This window comes from Eublepharis macularius, chromosome 1 (assembly GCF_028583425.1).
Source record: "Eublepharis macularius isolate TG4126 chromosome 1, MPM_Emac_v1.0, whole genome shotgun sequence".
In the NCBI taxonomy this organism is placed as follows: domain Eukaryota; kingdom Metazoa; phylum Chordata; class Lepidosauria; order Squamata; family Eublepharidae; genus Eublepharis; species Eublepharis macularius.
In genome coordinates this window covers 79,259,978-79,283,416 of record NC_072790.1, presented here as the reverse complement: position 1 = coordinate 79,283,416, position 23,439 = coordinate 79,259,978, and the positions used below count along the sequence as shown (strand labels likewise).

The following is a 23,439-nucleotide window of genomic DNA, read 5'->3' as shown; positions in this document are numbered from 1 at the left end:
CATGGAGTCATAAATGGGTACAAATGTATGCAGATAAATCAGGAGGGACTTGCCACTGTAATCCTGCTCATCCTGTTTGCATGTTTATTGCATGTGCTTTGAATGTATGAATGTTGGGAGTATTGGGGGGAAGGACCATGGCTCAGTGGCAGAGCATCTGCTTTGCATATAGAAAGTCCCAGGTTCAGTCCCCAGCCTCTCCACTTAAAAGGATCAGGGAATAGGTGATAAGAAAGACTTCTGCCCGAGATGCTGTAGAACTACAACCAGTTGGAGTAAATAGGGCTGACCTGGATAGACCAATGGTTTGACTCAGGGTAAAGCAACTTCTTGTGGTATTAGTAAGCTTCTAATCAAGAATTGGTTCTCTTTGGCTTGTATGGTAATTGATTCCCGCTGTATGTAAAAGAAGTTTTACATGTAGTGGGAATCAAAAGAACTTTTATCTATAGCAAAAGAACTTTTCTCTATATTGCTAATCCAGCATTTTTGTGATTGTAATAAGGAAAAGAATTTCCTTCTTCATAAGCAATAGTAGCATTTCTAATTTACTTTGAAAGCAGTAGTACAAGAAAGATGTAAATACTTCTTATTTGGATGGTAGGGTCATGGACAGCTTCATCACAAATGCTGACAAATGGCAGCTGGATGACAGGATGGCACATGACAGTTTTTATCCAAACAGCTTATCCTTTTTGTGTCGTTTTGTTTCTTCAGATTTCCCAAATAAATTTTGTTGGCAATAAAATATCTTGTAGTAAATCATGCTTTATCTAGGTGAAAGGAATTGGATATTTTCCCACTAAGCTGCAGGTGAAAGGACCCCTCCCCTATCCATAGCGCTTTGTTTGTTGGAAAAGCTGTGACTTAACTATTTGTTATCTTTATGTTACACTAGCACTCTTAGGCATACTTATTGAGAAGTAAATTCCAGTGGTGTCAATGTAACTTTCTTCCAAATAGACACAGGGTTGGATCCAAACTCCTGTGAACCAAAGGAGTTTGCAGAAGCAGATTTCCCATGCCCTTTTCTTCCTTCAGCAGTTCTCTTAGGTCCATGAAAGGCCATAGCTGAGGATGGGGGAAACTCTGTATGGAATTGAGTAGAGTTGCCAAACATATGCACACACAAGTGAAGCAACCCCCGTGAAGTCAGACTGTGCTCACACAGGAATAAGGGGGGCAGTTTTCCCAAATTGTATCTCCTTCCTATAGTGACCCTGTAATGGGTAGGTTCTATACCAGTCCCTCCACTTGTCATAACAACCCTCAATGGCTGGCTAGTGGAAGGTAGCGTACAATGTATATTGGTGAGTGGTCTCTTTTTCTCTTTATTCTCTTTATTATTACAGCACTTAGCCAGTACGTTAACTATAAAATTTAAGTGCACATTTTACAACCATTTGAAACATGAAGCATATAAGTATATACAATTTAAAAACATAATTTCCTAATATCTATCAAAATTTGTAAAAACCAGGAAGTCAGCATAGTTCTAAGCAAGCAACCGAAATGGAGGCCTACACTCTAATGGGCTTTAGTGACCTGGTGAGTGGTCAATAAAGCTAAATGTATATATTGAGAAGGCTGGATAACTTGAAGTCTCTTCATGGACCTATGGAGGATATCCCAGGTTTCAGAGTGTTTTATGCTTTCTCCCTCCCCCTTTTTACTTACACAGGCCCCTTATTTTAACAAAATTGTAATGAAGAGTTCATTGTCTCTTCTACAGAAGGGTTAAGCAGTATATTTGGGTTGACAAGTGGTGGTGGAGAGGGCTGTCAATTCATAGCTAACTTATGGTGACCCCTGGTGGGGTTTTCATGGCAAGAAACTAACAGAGGTGGTTTGCGATTGCCTGTCTTTGCAACCCTGGTCTGCAGAGTGTTAAGATCTTTCACTTGAGCATCCCCATGTAAGATGTCATGTGTAGAGAGAGAGTTGTGACTTTGTGGGGACAAAAGACACTGCTGAGGTAGGAGAAAGTGGACAAGAGCCACTTCTGCAAACTAATTCACTGTGTGGGAGTTTGGAATCAATCTATGATTGATTCTTAATTTAAAAAAAAGCCAGTGCAGTCCCTAAATTTGGATTCAGGAAAGGATTGTATTAAACCTTCTCCCACCCTGTTTTCCTCAGGGAAAGTGGAACTCAAGGCTGTTTCTAAGTCTCAGCAGGGAAAAGAGATACGCTGAGTAGCTGTAACGTAAGATAATTAATTTTAAAACTTATATTCAGATCACTTCCAGAAAATTCACTATTTAAAAAAAAATGTTTTGTGCCGAAATCATAGGTTTATTGATATCAATTCAATGTGAATCTGGTACCTGATAGTAAATTTTGAACTTTCATCATCATTATATACACCACACCATCTTTCAGGTTGATGCAGAGTTCTAACAATGAGGGGCTTGTCTCTGTTCTCTCAGATTGCAGAGGAAGCCTACAGCAACAACACAGCCACTTTCTATCCTGAGCCAGAAGACAAGGAAGCATTCATCCGCTCCCAGGTTTACAGCACCGACTATGAAAGCTTTTTGACAGACTCCTACTCCTGGCCCAAAGAAGCGATGAAAATACAGAACAGAATCTTTTAACAGAAAATTGCACTGCAACACTCACGTATTTGCTAATTGTATTTGTTAACAATAGCCCATTTTTTTTTCAAAACTCAGGATGGTTTTTTTTCTTTTTAAAAGGCACAGGATGATTAATGTCGTGGTTCTTTCCCTACAAGCTAATTCTATAAGCTATAATAATATATATATATGTAAAAGTTAATATAGGGACAAGTTTGGGGGTATATCTTTTTAACAATCATGTAGAAATACACTTTTCATGTACTTAGATATCGGTATGACATTTTGGTTCTGTATTACATGTTTACCATTTTCAGATGAAGCAATATTACATCTGAGTGATAAAGCAATACAGCATCACGATAATTCAAAATGTGACTTAACTATTCCTTTGAATATTTTAACAAGGTAAAGTATGTAGAAACAGCATGGTAAAAAGTTAAATAAATACAGATCAGAAATCCTTTGATGTCAGGAAAAACGCTCCCAGTCAAGAAAATGTAGTTTGGGTTTTCTATGGAGTGTTAACTGAGAAAATCACTCCATTTAGTAGTACAAATGTTCATCCCAGGCAAGTAATGAATAAGAAAGCAAGTAGGGCTGGGAAGGGTTGTAGAAGCTCCCTAATAATCAATAATATTCCAATTTAAGACAACTAGCAGTTTTCCACAAAGCAATTAATATTTTCTGAATAAAACAGAAAATACTCTATTTTTCCATTAGAAAAAAATGTATTTTACTAGAATAAAGTATTTCCCTTGACAACACTACTTCACCATGTTGTTTTTCTCTCTTCTAAAAAATTAGCATTCAGTAAAATAAGCAAAGACCTGCTAGATCAGACCTAAGGTCCATCAGGTCCACAATCCCATTTCCAATTGTGGCCCATATTATTTGTCTCCCAGAAACTGGTATTCAGAGAGACAACTGCCTCTCAACTTGGATACTGCATTTAGCAATCATAGCTAATAGTTGTTGACAGACCTGTCCTTCTGAGTCAGTGACTATTACCTCGTCTTGCAGCAGCAAGCAACATAATTACCAGTGTGATCCTAAGAAGAGTTACTCCAATCTTTCAACCTTTCCAACCCCAAGTTTTGCTTCAAACTCAGTTATAAACTTCCATGCACCAACTATACCCGCAGTCAAGCTTTTTTCTGCATGCTCAAGCTTTCTGTCACATTGCTATATTTGTTACTGAGATAGATTCATGAATGGGTTTAATTACTATTAAATAAAGGAACATTAAGATGCGGCTTTTTATTATTTGTCAGATTTTCCTTCAATTCCGAACAAAATCTGAAATACATGTTCACTTTGATGCTCCTTCAGGAATTCTCGGAACTGACCAAGATCCATGTGATAGTCATTCCTCAGTCCATAATCACCATGGGCTTGAAACTGTAAATCTTCAAAACTATGAAAGTGACGTAGGTGATCTTCATTTCCTTTAGTCTCTGCACTCTCGATGTGCTTGCAGGAAATGTGTTTCCAGTTGGGGTATCTAATAACATGCCAAAATTCTTCACAGTTTTCTTTGACACCTTCCACACAAATGATCCCAGGTTTCCCAGTTAAACAGAAACCAGTCAGATTTAATTTCTTTGCACAGTCAAAGACCTTTTTCCTTAGTTCTTGTCTGTATATGTGGTGGCTGTAGATCCACATTCGATTAAAGAACATTTTAACTACTTTTTCTTTTGATTCATTTGCAGAGGAGAATTTGCTGTTTTCTAGATAGTGTGAACTGTTATCTTGCAGCCACTGCACAGCAATCCATATGCAGAGTTCGCTGCTGCCTGTCTAGAGCTCTTGACCTTGCATAAAGCTGTGGTTTTGCATGAGGATAATCGTAAGGCAAGGTTACCTGCAAATTTATTCTCTCCTAAAAGAGAAGACCAAAAAAAGCATCACAAAATACAGATTACTGTGCAGTATTTGCTAGTTGCTTTCCCCAAAAGATCTGGACTTTTTGGCAAGACCACCAACTATTTATAAATGTACCCACCAATCCACAACCCTTCTAACACCTGGGGTCATTATTAGATTTATAATGATATGATTTAATTAAATACCATCTTGAATTCAATTTAAAGGCTTGTAATTTGATATTTAAAACTTCAGAAGAAGCTCTGAAACATTTTGAAAAAAGATTCTAAATTGTTGTTTTGGGACCTACTTGCAAAGTAGCTCCATATTGCTCTGGTCCTAGCATAAAAAGTAGGAATCTCCCATTTATCAACACTGAACAAGTTTATAACTTTTTATGTTTAGCATTTATACCACTACTAAGTGACCAGCTGGATTTCATAGCCATTTCACACATTGCAAAACCCAAATTTGCCATCAAGCCACCCAAAATCTCTTCTTCCAGCTAACCTTTCTTCCTGGCCTCATGACCAACGTCTGTTCCGCCAAGTCGCAGCCAACTTACGGCAACTCCAGGAAGGGGCTTTCAAGGCAAGTGAGAAGCGGAGGTGGCTTGCCACTGCCTTCCTCTGCAAAGTGTCCCTTGATAGTCTCTTACCCAAGTACAAACCCTGCTTTGCTGCAAAGACTAGAGTATACCATGGCACCTTCCCTCCTGCCTTGTGACCTACCTGCAAGTAACTCCCAACACACAAATTAAGAACCACTAGCTTAAAATGTATTTTGAGTACATTTTAAAAACCTGTACTTGAAGAAAACAGAAGCAAAACAGAATATGGCCAATTGTGAGTGCAATCTAGCATACCATAATGACCATCTCTTCCTGTAGATGGCCATGTTGGCACAAATGTTTAAGATCAAGATGGAGAGTTACTAAAATCCTTCAGAAGGAAACAATACAAAGTTATCAAAGCAAAAGACCGCCCCCCGAACAATACAAAACAAAACAGATGGTCTCACCGTTGACTCATTGATGGCAACAACAACTGAATATTCAATCTTATGTGGCAGATCTTCAGTTGTATCATTCAAGTACCGCTGAACATTAAGGAAAGTGTTATCATCCTGAAGGGTTATTTCTCCTTTATTAGGGAACATGGAAAAAAGCATTTCTAGTTCTGACATCTGAAGCTCAATATTTTCTTTTATTGTGCTAGCCATTGTTACAGATGTGCAGCCAGCTACCTGGAGACGGGAGAAATAAAATCAGTAACGTCTTTGTAGCTCTGCATACTCAATCTAGGAGAGACTGACATGGATAAGGTTCTCTTACTGGAAAGAATGGAATAGTTTAGACCAAATGAAACATCCTTTCAGATTGGGGGTTATTTTTTTAAATAAAAAGAAGGCTGTGATCTCTAATATTTGAATTTTAGGTCTAAGAAGTTCAAAGAGACCGTTTACATCAGTAAAATCAATTTCAGGCATAAACACAAAGAAAGTGTGTTGCAGTGGATATGGGAAAATCACACCAAGATAAATCTAAGGAAGTAACTGACAGCCTGTTACTACTGTTAATGTTTATAGCTTTGCTCTGAGCATAAAGTTATATAAGGAATAGATCCTAGAGCGAAAACTGGACCGATGCAAAGCATCCTAAGGACTCTATCTGCATAGAGAATGCAACAAGGAAACTGGCTCGTCCTTAGATGTAGCCCCAGTACCCCACCCAGCAACTGGCACAGCGTAAGAAAGTACTGCTACGATTCTACATAAACCAACATGAGTCTCAGGACAGTGTAGCATGCAACAAATTGTACCTGAATACCACAGGCACATGTATTGTTTGCATCACAAAGACTTCATTCACATGTTGTTTGCTTAAATGGCTGGTTCAAAGATACCAGCTCATCACTTAATGACTGTGACATCTAGCACCTGCTTCTGTGTGGGAGTGGCCCATCTCAAGCATAACACTTCTTACATAAAAAATTCAGGTAATCTTGCATGATTCTTTCCAGCGAAGTCAGTTCACACCAACTACACAGTGACTAAATCCTGTGGAAGAATGAGTGACTACCTGGTGGCTGGTATCTGAGATGGTGGAACGGACCATACCACTGAAAGAAGGAATTACAGGGTTTGTTTTTTTTAAAAAAAAACACTCTCCTACATTAAAAAAGCATAATGGGCTGGGCTAGAAACTCTTCTGGCTGTGCTAGAAAGATGGATTTGTGGGAAGATTTTTACTCAGTGGAGCAACTGAAAGCAGCATCCTTGGATATACCTGTAGTCCATTCTACCACCTCAGGACACAATCACTCTACACAAGTCATCTTACACAGGGACATTCAAGTGACTTACTTTCGGTGTGGTCTTATATTCAAGGGTACTCTGTCTCCCTAGCACTGCATGTGTATCCACAATGGGAGAACAAGGCCGAATCCACACTACATAAATTTTCCCACAGTTTTACAACTTTTTTTGCGCAAATCTCAGTGCTGTTCACACTACCTGTTTTCCATTCCACAGTTCTCTCGCTTCTCTTTTGGTTTGGTTTTCATCGCCAGTTACTGGTCTATTGCGGGAGTTGCACGGTGGACGTGAATGCCTAGAAGCGGTTTTCAAGCACCTTTTCTTGAAACCACCCCCGCTTCCGTTTCTCTACCCTGAATAGGAAACCCGTTCCTAACGTGTCGATTGGCTTATTGTCCCTGCAAATGCTCCGTACTCCATGAACGCTGGGCTTTCATAGCTTACTTTGTTCTATTGAAAACATTATTTTGATGTTGCCAGAATAAAATCTCGTTGCTGGGGAAAGCGGTCTGGAGAATTCAATCCTCAGTGGCGCAATGCGGACCACCACACGGTTTTTCCCCTTAAAAAAAAAATCTGATTAATGTAATATCGAAATTCCACTATTCAGAATATAACAGAACACATAGGCACTAAAGATTCCGTTTTTTCCGTGGCCACCGCCACTTCCTAAATATTTTCATAATTACTGAAATTTTAAATGGGATATCTTTTTGCATAGATCCCAATTTGGTTTTCGGACGCAATCTTGAAAGTTAGGTAGATGCATTGAGGAGCCGTTGCAGTGTTGTGGCTTCAATGAATCCTACCAGCCACTACCACCCACAAAGAAATCTTTCCTGCGCACTTCCTTTTTATAGGATTTTTAAGTACCCCGCCAGAAATGTGAACCAATCACTACAAAAAGTGGCACGTGATATATCACTTCGCTGATGTTTCAGTATATGGTGATTTCGAAATAACAGAAATCTGTTTAAATTTTTTTTTAAAAATTGGGCGGGAAGATTGATCCCCGCCCACTAAGACGGCTTTGCCAACGGATACGTGAACAGTAGATCGCGCATGGAATACGCAGTTTCAGCATGAATGTGAACAGATAGGTGAAATTTGCAGGTTGGAAACATACGGATTTTTCCTGTTAAAAATATGGAAAATAGGTGAGTGTGGATTCCGCCCAAGTGTCAGATCTTTCCCGTGAGCATCCCCATGTAAGATGACTTGTGAAGAGAGACTCTCATTGTTATCGCATATGTTGATTTGTGCCAAGGACAGAGAACCCAAACGATACTTGGGACAGTATCTGGAACTAGGTGGGGGGGGGGCTGCTCTTTCCCTCCACCCCCAGACAACTGAACAGGCCGCAGAATGTTACAGAATGCAGCAGACCTAGCCGGGGTAGGCGGCTTACCTACTCCCTGGAGGGGGAGGTGAAAGGGCGGAACCGGCAGAGACGCGGAACGGCATTTTATCGGCCAGCGGAGCTGCGCGTTTGTTGTCGCCCCCGCGGTCTCTTTCCTCGCCTAAACTTGCACACGGCCCCTGGCAGCTCCCGGGATTCGCGCTGGCTCGGAGAGCGCGGCAGAGCCGAGCCACGTTACCCGAGGCTTGCTGAGCATGCGCGCTGTTAAAGGGCTTTCTCAGGAAGGCTGAGCCAGGGGCGGGTCGCCCGCAGCAGGCGCAGAATCGCGCGTTCGGCTATGTTGCCGGGGAGTAAGTCCCGGGAGTGGGAGGCCAACGTTGCTTTCCGGCCCCTTTTGCAAATCCCAATCAGAGGGAGCCTCCCGAGAAAGGTTGAGCTGCGAGCGCGCCTACGAAAACCGCCGTGAACGGCTGCGCTTCCCCTCGAAGTCAGAGTTTACCGCAGAAAGCAGAACGCGCGCTTTTTAACGAGCCCACTGGAAGCCTTTCTAGCAATCCCGTTTTACTTGCTACGTTCTACTAACACGCTCTACGATCGCAGCAACCTGCCCCTAAGCAGACTGGCGTAGTAGCTGCGCCCTCAACCACCCCCATTACACACCACCTGCCTCCGGGAATCGGAAGACCTTTGGCAGTCAGCGCCGAGCCTCCATGTCTGTCCGGCTAGGCTCACATCTGACAGGAACGGGGCAGTCTTCCTATGCTGTCCAGTCGAAGTCCACTGAATCCTATGGAATTAACAGGCATAACTGCACAGCGTTGCTCTGCTGTTCTGCGCAGGATTTCACTGGGAAAAGCAGGAGCCGGGAAACTGGGCAGCTGCACGAAGACTCCGAAGCGCTGCACAAATGCCACTTTGTCTGCCGATCCAGGAGACAAGTGACGTCCGAAAGCGCCACCCCGGAAGGCAAAGCAACGAAGGGGCTGCCTGGGCGGTGTTAGCGGAACAATCAGCGCCGGGACTGGGAGAGTGGCCGAGTGCGCGTGCGTATAAGAACCTTTGCAGCTCCCGGAAGGGCTGGTGGGGAGGAGCGGCCACGTCTGCTGTCTGAATTGCCGGGCGGTGCAGGTAAGCTGCTCGGGTGTCTCCTTTCCTGCCGCGGTCCTGGTTTATGCTCTGCATTGGGGCTGTGCATGCACCTTTGGCCGCGGGGATTCTCTTCTCCCCGGACTTTCCTGCATAGTTCCACCCTTGAACCCAAGCTTGAGCCTTTGCGGGCGGGAGATTCGGCTCGCAGAAAGGTTGCTTGCTGATTGCCGCGCCTCTTAATTGCATCTCCGTTTCGGCTTCTTCGTGGGCAAAGGCGGCTATCTCGACAGTTTACCCGCTTTGGTGCCAAGATAACACGGCTCATAGGGTGGTGGAAAGGCAGCTTACAGTTGAACTAGCGAACACAATTGCAGCCCCTGCTCCTTGTGCCAGCTGATGGCTAAAGGAGTTTGCAGCGCTGTGGTTTCTGGCTCTGCAGTGGAGTTTGGTCTTACTGTAGTTTGATGCTCGCTGCTTGGAGTACAGAGTAGTAACTCTTTTAGTATAAAATATGAGTTGGAAATGAATTAGGTGCAAAACTGGAGAATTTCATTTTCACTTGGGATTGTGGCTGCTACTCAAGTGAGGTTTCCCAGTGGGCTGAAGGTACTGTTGGCCGTGTAGAGGAGAGTAGCAAATGGCGTTGGGAGCATACAGAGCCTTTCCATCAGGGGTTTGCATGCAGACTGCCCCTGGTTCAGTATCTGGCATCTCCAATAAAAAGGGCCAGGCAGTAGACCGTGTGAAAGACCTCTGCCTGAGACCCTGAGTGCTGCTGAGTATGCAATATTGACCTTGATAGACTGGAAACTTCATGTGTGTTCATGAGCCAATTTGGTGTAGTGGTTTAGAGCAGCGGGACTCTAATTGGGAGAACCATGTTTGATTCCCCTCCCCCCCTCCACTTGAAGCCAGCTGGGTGACCTTGGGTCAGTCACAGCTTCTAGGAGCTCTCTCAGCCCCACCCTCCTCACAGGGTAATTGTTGTGGGAATAGTAGTAACTGTTATGACCCTTTACTTTTCTTGGGTAGATTTTGCCTTTTATCTTTACCTTAACACCCTCTGGGTAGTTTGCTATCACCAGGAATATTATATTCCAAGATATTTTATTTAAGTTTTCCCTCTTGTAACATGCCTGAGCATCAGGCTCCTTCATGGTTCTGTGGCCCTGAGGATAAGAATGGGATATAGCAATAACAGCTACTCTGGGATATAATAAAAACAAAACTTTTATTTTTTTAAGAAGTGTATCGGTTTCATAAAGTAGTTCTCCGTTCTTAAAGTTACTTCATTTAAATTTATTCACACAGATCTCTTCTAAGGCTTCACACACAGTTAGCCTCTTTCTCTCACAGAAATGCTTAAATTCCTCAGACAGCACACAGCCAGCCTCTCTTTCTCTGACTCTCATTCACAGAAATATGAAACCTGCTCAGGCAGCACACAGCTGGCCTCTCTTTCCCTGACTGAGTGTCCTTTCACAAACATGCTCAGTTCAGGTTACACACAGGTTATATTTCTCTCGTAAATACTTCCATATACTCAGGCAACACACAGCTAGCCTGCTTTCTTCTGACTGAAACTTTTGCTCTCCACTCTGTCTAAACTACATTCACTCCGCCCCCACTCTCAGTCATCAACCAATCATATCACTCACTCATCCCTCTCTCACCCCCACTCTTCACCTAGCTCAAACCAAGCATTTAAAGACACATGCACACATTTACTTGGAATCATTACAATAACATACTTTGTAAAATGCTCTGAGTGGATGTTAAGTCATCCTGAAGGGCAGTATATAAATCAAAGTTTGTTGTTGTTATTATTATTATTGTGTGTGTGTGTGTGCTTGTGATACTCAAGGCTGGTCTGAGGGCTTTTAAAATACAGGCTGAGATTAATTCAGTCTGTTGCAGTGAACAAACAGATGTAACCCCCCCCCCCCCACACACACAGGTTTTAATTTTTCCTGCATCCTATATAATTCAAAGAAGTGATTGTAGTGTAAGTGAAGTTTGTTCTTCTCCTTTGAGGTTTCTATGTTATTTTCAACATGTGCATTTTGCAGGCTAACAGTAATGCTACTATTTCCCGTTCTTTTCAGGAATGGACTTTGATGCTGTTACAAAGTACTCGGCCCTCCATGCTAAGCCTCCTGGGCTTTCCTCTCAATATGGAACCGCTGGATTCCGTACCAAGGCAGAGAACCTCAACCACACCATGTTCCGCATGGGTTTGCTGGCAGTGTTGAGGTCCAAGCAGACAAAAGCTACAATTGGTGTCATGGTTACAGCCTCCCACAACCCTGAAGTAAGAGGAGTTCAAATAAAGGGCAAAGGGGTTAAGTTATTCATTAATAGGGATAGGAGGCTGTATGGGCTCTTTTGCTATCTGTTGCCTGTTTTGAGATTCATAGAACTGGAAGGTGAGTCATTCTAGGCCAACCTTTATTTAAGCCTATTTAGCTATGCATAAAGCCACTGTTTTCATCAATGTCTGTAAAGTACGAGTCTGTGGAACCTCTTCAGGCAGCTTATTTCATCACTGAACTGAGCTAATGTTTCAAGAACCAGAGAACTGTAGATGCCGCATGATTTATAGTGTAACCCTATGCCCAGTTATTCTAATGTAAGACCATTGAAATCAGTAGATTTAAGCTGAAGCAGTAGTCTGATATAGGACTGCAGTATTAATCACACAACAGCTTAAATTCTATTGATTTTCAATAGGACTTAAGTATGCCCAAAGTTTTCACCCAGGAAATTTTTCCTAATGTGCCTCCTAAATCCTACATTTCCTCTGCTTTAAATGCCCCTAGAGAGGGATGAAGTATTCCATCTCCTCTTATGGAATCCTGTTAATTATTTGTTAGCTGTTAACAGATTTTCATGAGCTTTGCTTACTCAGCTCCTATAGCCCCTCCTCCTATACTTCCCCCACTTTCCCCCCAATAAGGCTATTTTTAAAGCATGCCCACCACAGCTCTTAATTGTAATTGATAGAAAAGGGCTGTCTGTTTACAATGTACAGGGTTGGTCAGTTTGATTCAGTGGATGTTTTTATTTTGAAGAACACACGTTTCTTATAGATTTTACCCCTATAGTGGATACAATAGCTCAGGTCAGTTTTTCAGGTTAAATGATGTTTGCTGCCTGGGTCTTAAAATGTATAGCAACTATCTTGATCCAGGGGTCATAAAATGTGTGGTATTGGTTTACCTGAGGCAACTTGCTTTACTAACCCCAAACCTCTTGACACCTACTCCAAAATCCTAGATTCCTATAAGATAACTGGATTTTGTTTTGAATTACAGCCATGTTGGTAGCAGGTTAACTTTATGATGTCATAGGACAGGTTGGTGTTAAACACAGACCTAATATGGCAATAATGTTTTGTCTTTTCCGAAGGAAGACAATGGTGTGAAGTTGATTGATCCTTTGGGTGAAATGTTAGCACCTTCCTGGGAAGAACATGCAACATGCTTGGCCAATGCAGAGGAACCTGAACTGCAGACTGTGCTGTCTGACATTTGCCAGAAGGAAGCAGTGGACCTACAGCACAATGCCTTTGTCGTCATTGGCAGAGACACTAGGTAACTATAAACCTGATAAACATTTTGGAGGAAATGTATGTAAAAATTGAGTAGTGCCATTTCATGAAGTGTTCTGTGAGCTTCATATATATTTTTTTCTTGAATAGCTTCTGTGGAGAAATGCCCTCCATCCAAGAATTCACCACACGATTTCAGTTATTGCAACTGCACTCTCCGTGTACAGTAGCACAGCTTTAGACTAGTAGTTGGCAGAAAGGTGGGGGTTGAAGAAAGGAGCCATTGCTGTTCAATAACAGAGTGCCCAAGCTCTTGGTTATGCTATTGCATCTGGCTGAAGCAGGACAGTGGCTTACCTCACACCATGCTTCAAGGTCACACCCGAAAGGATGTGCTGGCTGAGAACAGAGACTGCTGTCAGCCAGAAAATACATTCTTCCTTTTGGGACAGGAAGGACCAAATGGCCTTTAGGTGGGACAGCCTCCCCAAGGTAGATTATAAATCCTCAGGACACCAGGAAGAAGCTCTCTTCCATTGGGGAAACCCTGTGGGTGGGCACGTGCCATGCAGGACTACACTTTTATCTAGGGACTCCAACTTGTCCATGTGGCAAGGGGCAATGGAGATAAGTCCCAACCATGAGATCTCTAAGGTAATGCAAAAATTTTAATTACTGCAACTTCAAGTAAAGCTAGGCTGTCTTATATAAACATGATCTGGGAAGTAGTTTTCACTTTTTCTTTGTTCCTTTGCTCAACCTGAAATGCTTGAACAGAGCATGTGTAATGTTTTTATTCATTTATTAAACTTCCTTATATTTTAAATTCACTAACTTTAATCTCTGGAAAAAGACCATGCCTGTTCAGTCCTGATATCTGAAATGTGGCAGTGAGGAGGGACAGCTGAGAAGCTTGCCACCCCCAGAGCTCGATGGCTTGAATTTGTAAAGTTGTGACAGATCACCTCCATGCTAGCTTGTAGAGTGAAGTGGGCAGGTGCAGCAGCTAGGTGGAGCCTTTAATCAGCAATGCAGGTGTATAGAGTGCTAGGTGTATGACTCCATCTGACAATGATAGTCTCAGTGGCAGCAGGATACCAGTTTGATTTTGGCACCCTGGAGAACAAGGGGTAGGGGCAGTGTTGCCAGTTAGAGATTTGGGATGGCTGTGGGGTTTTTCTACCCTTCCAGGGGCCAACCAGAAGGAAATAGAAGGGCTTGCAAATCTGTTCCTTCACAGCTTCCATTAGAGAGTTGCCTATTTTGTTTGGTACTGTAGGTCAAATATTTTCATGTTTCTTCAGGAGGCCCTTATTTATTTATATGTGAGGTCACCTTAGCAGGAAAAAACCCTATATAGTTGTTCAGTACTTCTCCAGCTCTTTGTCTGCTGCCATTCATTTCCTCTGGAGCTGAGATTTTCTTTTTCTTCCTTATGTGAAGATATTTTTTGTGTGAATTCACGTCAGAAATTAATTGGAGGAGGCTTGCATCTTTTATGACAATTTAACAAAAGTGACTTTGTTTCTGTCTCTTTCTTCCAGAGTTAGCAGCAAGAAGCTTTCTCAATCAGTAATTGATGGTGTGTCTGCCCTTGGAGGACGATACCATGGTATGTTCTAAATAGATCTTGTGCTGATAAAAGTTCCTTTTTTGTTTTCTCCTAAGCATATATAATGCTTTGAAACACATTGCGTCTCTAACACAGGATAGTGTCAATTTTAACAATTGTACCTTTATTTTACTAGACTATGGCTTAGTAACAACACCACAGCTACATTACATGGTTTGCTGTCAAAATACTCATGGAAACTATGGGACAGCAACAGTGGAAGGCTACTACCAAAAGCTATCCAAGGCTTTTATGCAGCTTATCAAGCAGGTGAAAGAACATTGTATTTGGGTGTTGCAACTGGGCGTATACTTACTTGGAAACCTTTAGAGAATGCCTTATGTACTCATGTGATCTCACTTCCTTTAAGAACCTCATGAGAGGTCTGCTTCTAGTGCTAACTCAGTGTGAAATTATAGCAGCGCAGATGGAATGGGTGCCTTTATAGACTTGAGGATTGATTTATTTGGATATCCCTAATACAGAAGTCCGTCATTGATTATGTTTAAGATATAAGCTAAATTTTTGTTGCTTAAACAAGCTTTTCATTCTGAAAAATTATCTGTAATGGGTTGGAATCAGTGGGAATTTCTGCTGATGGAAGGGGGGAGCATTCTCTGTTCTGTCCTCTAGCAGCAGACCTGTCACTCTCTCTTTATGCTGTTCCTGGGGTCCTCTCTCCCTTAGGGGTTCTCTCTACCCTCGGAACAGGATTTCAGGGGTATTTGGGGCTTCCAGATTGTGCTTCATAGGCAGAAGTTCTTGCATCTGTGGAAACACTGTGTTAGATTCAACCCATTCTGTACTGATTTGAAAAACTGTGACAACTTACTTTTATCTTCTTATGTATATAAACCAGTTGACGACCGTGGGACTTGTTACTGAATTAACACAGTTAGGACCAACCAATTACCACTTCATCCAGCATAACTAAATGGATTCATAACTTCATGGCATGGGCTCTTTGCTTCAGTACACTGTCAGCATTGCTTGTGAGCAGCTGGAAGGAGTTTAGATAGAACTGTTCTAAGTTCCTTTTTTTTGCACTTTCCTGCAGGCTGTCAGCCGAAAGGATGGCCCTATGCATTTGAAGATAGATTGTGCCAATGGTATAGGTGCTCTGAAACTCAAAGAAATGGAACACTACCTCCCAGAATGCCTTAGAATACACATAGACAATGATGGATCAAAAGGGAAACTCAATCACTTATGTGGAGCTGACTTTGTGAAAGTGCATCAAAAACCTCCTGTGGGTATGCAATTCAAATGTCTATCATAATTCTTTCAGCTCGCCCCCATGCACTCTCACCGAATGTAGATAGAAGTTCTTAGTTCTGAGTAATTCTATTTTGCCCCCTTCCTTGTAAGGCCTGGAGATGAAGACCAGTGAGAGATGCTGCTCATTTGATGGCGATGCTGACCGAATAGTTTACTACTATAATGATACTACGGGCCGTTTCCATCTTCTGGATGGAGATAAAATAGCAACTCTAATCAGCACCTTCCTCAAAGAACTTCTGGTAAAGGTAAATTGCATTTGTCTATTACATAGTTAAAGGGGAAAATGTTGACTGATTTACTGCAAGGTACACTTTGTACACCTTTACTCAGAGGGAGAGTTACAAGCAGAATGCCATAACGAGAACTATTTGGGTTTATATTTGTTTTCAAATACAAGTTGGATCTTGCCTAGATTTCCATGGGTACAAGGGAAGCTTGCCAAGCGTGCTCTGAAATGCTGTTCCTGAGTGACAGGGGACCACCAAGTATAGTGGAGGGAGAGAATTGGGGGTATCCTGCAGGGGGTAGTACTGGTAAAAATAACATTAATAATAATATTTGATTTATATACCACTCTTCAGGATGATTTAACACCCACTCTCAGCAGTTTACAAAGTATGTCATTATTATCCACACAACAATCACCCTGTGAGGTGGGTGGGAGTGAGAGAACTCCTAGAAGCTGTGACTGACCCAAGGTCACCCAGTGGGGAATCAAACTCCGTTCTCCAGATTAAAGTCCCGTGCTCTTAACCGCTACACCAACTGGCTCTCCCTCTTGCCCCCATGGAAATCTAGATGGATGCAAGCTTATCTCTTATTGTAGCAAAAAGGTAAAAACATGTACCATACTAGTAATGTGTACAATAAGAAATGCTATTCCCGGGTGCTATGTGAGATGTAGTATCAGTTTGCTCCCTGCATAAAGTTGTCTTATACTGAGCTGAACTACTTGTCGTTCAAGATCAGTATTGTCTGTTCTGGTAGCAGCTCTTCAGGGCCTGCAGTACAGGTCAGAAGTGTCACGGACTGAATCTAGGGCCTTGTGCAAAGCAGAGCCACGTCCCCTGACAAGGTAGTACCAGTAACCATGCTGGAAGACAACACAGGCACTCCAGCCAAAGGGCTCTCTTGGTCTGTTACTGGATGGGATTCGGAGAAGAGATACATGTTAAGGGGAGAATGGTGTCCTTTAGAGCTGCAGCAGCTGAAGAGGCAATCCCATGTTCCATTTGAGAGTGAGCTGCCTCTTCAGCATTGGAAACGGCTGCAGCAAAACTAGGTGGAGGCCCAAGAGTGCAATTCTCTTCCTTTCCCACCCCTTCTTTGCTTCTGTTTGGTAAGGGGATCCCCAAACCTCCGACATTGTCTTGACAGTGGTTGCAAGGTAGAGATGATAGGAGAGGAAGAAGCATTTCTGCTTCTTGGCTTTTTTGCAAAGGTGAAATGTAGGGTAACAGGTGATAATAAAATATATACTCCTGGTCTTTGCCTATATGTTTACTTCCCTGTGGTGTGTTCACGTTTGTGTAAATTCTGGACGTTCAGGTGAAGAACAGCCTTACCCTGTATTTGTAACCTAGACTGTATAAACGCCTGTGTTGAGATGAAAATTGTATCCTCCTTTCTTTCAGACTGGCCAAACTTTAACATTGGCAGTAATACAAACAGCATATGCCAATGGGAGTTCTACACGTTACTTGGAAGAAGCCATGAAGGTACTGATTTAACAAAATCATATCAAAACAACCCCTTCTGAATCCTAATAGCTACTGAAGGGAAAAATAATTTATAAAATCTTAAATGCTCCAGTGGTTCTTCTGAGTGACCAAAAGTAGCATGCACTGTCATAGATGGGTAGGGAGAGGATATTGAATTTTAGCCTTTCTACATTAACAGTTTAGATTGTAAAATCTTAATTAACCCAAGCTCTCATAGTTTGAGGCCTATTCATTTTGTAAAATAACCAGCTCTGTATATATAACCTCCTCGAAGCCACAGGCTGCATTGTCAGGAATGAGGTCCTACCATCTGTACAAGGTATGTGCTTGTGTCATGGCCCAGTCTGGACTCAGTGAGGGTGAGGTCTCCTCTGGAGGAGAGGAACCTCATGTAGCCAGCCAGGACTCCTCAGGAGAAGAGGAGTTCTGTGTAGCCAGCCCTAGCCCTGAGTCAGCAGAAGCTGGTGATCAGGAGCAACAGCTGCTGGCTGATCAGAGCTTACAGCCAGCAGCTGAGGCACCAGCACCCTCTGGCCCCAGTGCCACAGGGGAAGCTCAGCCAGGGACATCCAAGGCTACAGGTGCAGCCCAGCCAAGGGCCTCTACCCCCCGCCCCCCAGGTTCACCCACACCCAAAGAACGCTGCAGACAACGCCAGAGACTGGAACTGCAGGAGAGACGGCGCAGTGCTCGTCTCCGGAGCCAACGCCAGCTGCTGGAGAGTGATGATGAGTAGCGTCAGAATGGAGCCCCAGCAGCTGACTGAAAACCACGCCTGGCTATAAAAGCCAGTCTGGAGAAACAGCCAGGCGTGGGCGCAACGTGTTGATTACCTGCAACCACTTCCTGGAACCTTGCATCTTGCTCTTGCCTGCACCTTGACTTGATACTCTCGTGCTCTGACGTGCGGAATGGACTTGACTTGGCTTTGGATTCTGGACATGCGCCTGGCATTTACCTTGTGCTCTGACTACGGACTGGACCTGGCTTTTGAATCTTGAACACTCCTTTGGCTTCGTGTTAGTGCTTGGACTATCAGCTTGGGCGGGCCCAGCCCATGACAGCTTGTCACCTGGCACTGGAGCGTAGCTGTCTTGGCGAACAGCAGTAAGGAGTGGACCTTAGTTGACATTTCCACAAGAATATTTCTGTTTCACTTTCCAAGTTCAAGGTATTTTTCTTGTTGTCACAGTGCAAACTGTTGCTTGTGCTGCAAAAGCATCATTATGGTTCTGGTTTCTAAATTCATTTTACTTTCTTTGTTTTATCCTCCCTCCGCTCCTTTTTTTTTTTTACTGTGCCTTTCCCCCCAGCTGGAATGGTAGTGCCACTTTTGGTCCTGTGCTAGCAACATCGATCACAAACTGGCCACACTGTAGCCCCGCTGTGGATTGTTCAGGCCGTCTTTCTGTTCTAGGTGCCTGTTCACTGCGCCAAAACAGGAGTGAAGCACTTGCATCATAAGGCCCAGGGATTCGATGTTGGAGTTTACTTTGAAGCGAATGGTCATGGCACTGTAGGTATTGGGGCTCTTAAGGTCTCTTCTGCCCTTTGCTGTCAATTTCACATCTAGACTGGATAGCTCAAAGTCACTAATTTATTAAACATCTTTATTAACAGGAAGAATCACTTTTCTCCTCATTACACCTATAGTGTGTTTCCTGATCTTTTATTTTGCCTTTTTTAAAGAGCATTCTTTCAGCTTTATCCTATCCTGCTTTGTAATACATGGGTTGTTTGAGTTAACAACCCCAGAACCTTAAGGTTTTTTTTGCTAATTCAGAAGGTGACTAGGTGATTGGAGTGAGTAGAAAGAACAGTGGCAATGCTGGGAGATCAGCAGGTTTTGACAGGAGTGCGAGAATATTTAACTAATAGCTGGGCAGTTATGGGGTTAAAGGATGGGACTCTTATCCTCAGTGAAGTGGAAAAAGCTGGTAATAGCCATGTTTTGACTCTTCAAGATACCTAATACACCGCTGCTTTACTTTTCTTCTAGGTATTATTCAGTAAAGCAGCGGAAGAGAAAATAAGACAGCAGGCAGAACATGAAAAAGACAACATAAAAAGAGAAGCTGCAAAAATCCTTGAAAATACTATTGATTTGATAAATCAGGTAAGAATGCAGCAGGTGGAGATCTGGTGGATCACAGTTATCCAGGAACCGTCTACCTTGCGTAATACACCAAATTAGAAAAAGTGGTGGATGTTGAGCCAGTTGAGTTTCAGTTACTTGAGTAGTATGGTGCTAGAGACTTGGTATTCCTTAATTCTGTACAGCATGATGGTATCTGTGCTTTGCACATGTGACTGGACTTGGCATTGATCGATGTAAGATTTTGGATGGAGGGGAGGATAGTAGAAGCAGAAGTAGAATCCATCTCTAAGGAAGGTGCTGATCAGCTTACACATGGAACAATCATCTTGTGAAGAGGCAGTTTTTACTTGTATTAAATGTGACAATTTGGATGAGCGACTAATATTGATGCATCTGGCACCCTACTTTTCTTTTTTTCTTTTATGTAATAGACAGTTGGAGATGCTATTTCAGACATGTTAGTGATTGAAGCTATCTTGGCTTTGAAGAACTTTACAGTACAACAGTGGGATGCCATGTACACAGATCTTCCTAACCGGCAACTCAAAGTGAAGGTGAGCGATGGGCCAGTAGTGTTGAGGAATGCATTCAGTTACGGTCTAGGGGCATAGGAAGGATCTACTGCTAACTTGCTAAATTTCTTGGTTGCATAATAAAGCAGTTTGGTACAGATGAGAATCCTCTCCCCCCTTCCTGTGATTGTTCCTTGTTTGTTGGACAGTAGTTTAAATGCTGGGGCATTCTCTGTTCCTAGGAGGTAGACAGAACCCACACTGGCTGCAGGGCCAAAACGCATGGGACACGGTCACGTAAAATTGCACATGTGTACAATCTTGTTTTGGATTGTGACTGCACAGACAGAGGCGATGGGATTAGCCCTTCATCTCTGCACTCAGTTTTACTAATTGAACCTGTAATTCCCCTGCTGCTGCTAGCTATGTTAAAGGGGGGGGAGACTTAAAAAATAGTCTTTTCCTTTAAAAATTTTTTAGCAGTATGAGGAATGTGGCTTTGATCAGCAAAACTGAGCAAGAATTGAAGGGTTAAATTGGATTTTCATATGGTCCCAACCGAGCAGGTCTCCAGAGGGGCAGCATATACATTTTCTAAATAGATAAATCTGTATCATGACTACAGACGCAGTTTCCCTTTACAGACTGAAGGAGATCTGTCATGTCTGTTTTGGCTCTCTGACAGCCCAGATCTTGTGCGATCTGTGTCAGTAGCAAGACTTCTCGCTGTCCCTGACTTGCTCCTCAGTAGTTGCTGCCTTGTTGTGATCTGGTAATGTTGGAAGCTTTGCAGTTCTGAGAGCTTTTGAGTTGGCTTAGACTTTGATACACAGAGTGCCTTAGCTAGAAATAAGGAGCTTCTTATCATTGGGCCTGGGCAGATGGCTCAGCGTATCAGTATTTTATACTTTTTCATGTACATTGATAGCAATCCACTCTAAAGTCAGACTTCCTCATACTGTTTTCTAAAAGGACCTCCCAAAATAATCATTGAGATGACGAGCCTGAATTGCGTTGCTATAGAATGTTGCCACTGTAAGTAAAGGAGACAATCTTCTTGTTTATCCCCTTGGTGCTTTTTTTCCACACCAGTTGGGTAAGCTTAAAAATTAACTTGTAGAATTCAGTACCGGTGGTGCAGAGATAGAAAATATGAGTTAGGACTAGACTGTAAGAGGCAGCTGACACAAAGATCACGAAGTGTAGCTAGCAAAAATATTTTGCTGGATTTGATAATCTCCAATTGTTTTGCTAAGAAGTCTGTACAGGTCAGAAGTGAAATCCATCTCCAAATCTTCATTCTTCCCTGATGAATGATTCTGTCTCTTAAAAGGGCACATCTGTCTCATTTAGGACTGTAATGCATCAAGTTGTTTCATTTTCCTTACTTCGCCTTGGTGTTTTGCAGGTTGCTGACAGACGAGTGATTGACACTACAGATGCTGAAAGACGAGCAGTTAAACCCCCAGGACTGCAAGAGAAAATTGATGCTCTCGTGAAGAAGGTTAAATGGGCTCGAGCTTTCGTTCGCCCATCTGGGACCGAAGATGTAGTCAGAGTCTACGCTGAAGCAGACACACAGGTCAGAACTGGAGCCCTTCATCTCCTTAGGGTACTGCGCTTTGGAGGAATGTTGAATGTTGCCAGTAGACTCCTGTGTAGGTTGTTTCTTCTACTAGCCTACAAGTTTTGTCCTGTTGTGATTCCTATTCTACTTATATACACTTTTGAGTTTCAACAGCTAGTGGGCTTGGTCCAGTCTCCTATGGGTGTCGTCTACCTATTCCTTTGACCATTGTCATATTGCTTCCTGTTCCTTCCTGGATTTCTTGGTTTGGGTCATGATGATTATTCTTTTTGAGGTCTGCCTCTCCTCTGGTTTTGAAAAGCAAATGGCAGACGGGGGACCAGACAAGAGGCTGAGGAAAAGTCTCTTTGTGTGCTCTGATAAACATGCACATGGGGGAGGAGGTTGGTTTCTTTCATTTTTCCCTTCGTTCATTTGTGGAGTTTGGGGAAGATTGTTTATCAAGAGATAAAATCCCCCCATGTGAATTTCACTACATAAATGTCACTTTGTTGTCTATGAACTAGGCACATATGCCATCAAGCATGACAAATGTACATCTCCCTTCATATGCATTCAATCATGCATCAGATCATGTGCAATTTCTGACATGGAAGCAACAGAGGTAAAGCTCCTTTGAGTTCTCTGCTGCAGAAAAGCTGTAGCTAGAATGAATCATAATACAATTGCAGCTCCTTCAAAAAATACTATGTAAAAATGGAATAACTACCTTGCATCTGCTTCACTTTTGGCCACTATTCACCTCTTCAGTCCTTTAGGACTTTGTGTTGCTTTAATGAATTTGAGGATTTGGGACAAATACAGACCCTCTTCTTTCTTTTATGATCTCACATTCAGGAGAATGCTGATAAGCTTGCCCATGAGGTCAGCCTGGCTGTTTATCACTTAGCTGGAGGAGCTGGAGAAGAACCCAAGCCTGTAGTCTGAATGCACCGGCCATTCAAGGTGGACTGTAAACTCTGCTCTCCTGATTTTTCTTATTGTTATATCTTTGTCATATGAACACCCAATGAAACTCGAATAACTTGATTATTAAAAGTCCACTAGATGTGGGTCCACGGTGCGTCTTCATGTATGGAATTATTTGGTCACTTGTGCATTTTATGCCACACATTTGAATAAAGATGATGATTTAATGAAAATGCAGATGCTTGCTCTAATATAAAGGCTTGCTTTCTTCAACTTCGTAGTGGCTTTAGAAAAATACTGCAGTAAACCTCTGTGACGGCTTTTACTTCTGTAAGCTTGGGCCTTAAATGCTCAGCCTTGCTACCCGTGAGAGATCCCACTAGTTTAGCTCGTGCTTTTTCTTGTACAAAGTTACACTTGAGCTAACCTATGCAGCCAGTGTTTTCACTCAGTTTTTCTCAATTTCCCCTCCTTTGTGAATCCCCTGCCCTACCTGGCTTTTGTTTATGAAAGACCCATCATCCTCAACAGAGCCTGTTTTGGTGGTCAAGACCCCTCCCTCATTTCACCAGCAGAAAAAATGGGCTAGATCCAACCCTATAGTTTGTCATGTTCCTATAAAACAAGGAAGAGTTACTAAAATCTTCGACTGCTGAATTGTAATGTTACATATTATTTAACATATCTATGTAGCTGATCTTTGCAGGTGAAAACATTATCACTTCACTTTTTATGTCCTGCATTATGGATGTGGGTTATGCTTTTAGTCAAACTTCACTGTGCTACTCTAGTTCCCCTCGTAGTTGGAGAGTGGCCTCCAGGACATGTTTAGGGCTCAGCTGCAAGAGACGAAGATTCTTCCATGTAGGCCACAGCTCTCCTCTGCTGCCCAGTGCTTGTGGACAGGTAGGTGAAGTAAGCCTTAAAAGAAGTGCATGATACAAAATAATGGAAG

At 42.6% G+C, this 23,439-nt stretch overlaps 3 protein-coding genes across 3 annotated transcripts in view; 2 read left to right on the top strand and 1 right to left on the bottom strand.

The window, feature by feature from the left end:
• ME1 (malic enzyme 1) overlaps positions 1-3,832 on the top strand; it is a 201,460-nt gene extending 197,628 nt beyond the window's left edge. Inside the window, exon 14 of the mRNA XM_054999642.1 lies at positions 2,430-3,832. Within this exon, the coding sequence (XP_054855617.1) occupies positions 2,430-2,597 (168 nt within the window). The 3' untranslated portion in view covers positions 2,598-3,832. The remainder of the gene's footprint in view (positions 1-2,429) is intronic.
• On the bottom strand, positions 3,825-7,109 carry RWDD2A (RWD domain containing 2A). Its single transcript, XM_055000088.1, is given in 4 exon segments — positions 3,825-4,371; positions 4,373-4,464; positions 5,469-5,693; positions 6,963-7,109. Coding segments are annotated over 3 exon segments (822 nt in total). The 5' UTR covers positions 5,670-5,693; positions 6,963-7,109; the 3' UTR covers positions 3,825-3,842.
• A 2,070-nt stretch (positions 7,110-9,179) lies between these two features.
• On the top strand, positions 9,180-22,638 carry PGM3 (phosphoglucomutase 3). The gene is made up of 13 exons (XM_054999767.1): positions 9,180-9,252; positions 11,319-11,524; positions 12,622-12,806; positions 14,308-14,375; positions 14,512-14,645; positions 15,433-15,628; positions 15,744-15,901; positions 17,291-17,374; positions 18,795-18,893; positions 19,377-19,493; positions 19,907-20,029; positions 21,396-21,569; positions 22,413-22,638. The coding sequence occupies exons 2-13, from the start codon at positions 11,321-11,323 to the stop codon at positions 22,500-22,502; spliced, it is 1,632 nt and encodes a 543-aa protein (XP_054855742.1). The 5' UTR covers positions 9,180-9,252; positions 11,319-11,320; the 3' UTR covers positions 22,503-22,638.
• Positions 22,639-23,439: the final 801 nt, after the last annotated feature.

Coding starts and splice junctions, on each gene's coding strand:
- PGM3 (XM_054999767.1), top strand. CDS start 11,321: ATGGACTTTGATGCTGTTACAAAGTACTCGGCCCTCCATGCTAAGCCT. Junction 18,894..19,376: donor AAGCGAATGGTCATGGCACT/GTAGGTATTGGG, acceptor CTTTTCTTCTAG/GTATTATTCAGTAAAGCAGC. Junction 21,570..22,412: donor ACGCTGAAGCAGACACACAG/GTCAGAACTGGA, acceptor TCTCACATTCAG/GAGAATGCTGATAAGCTTGC.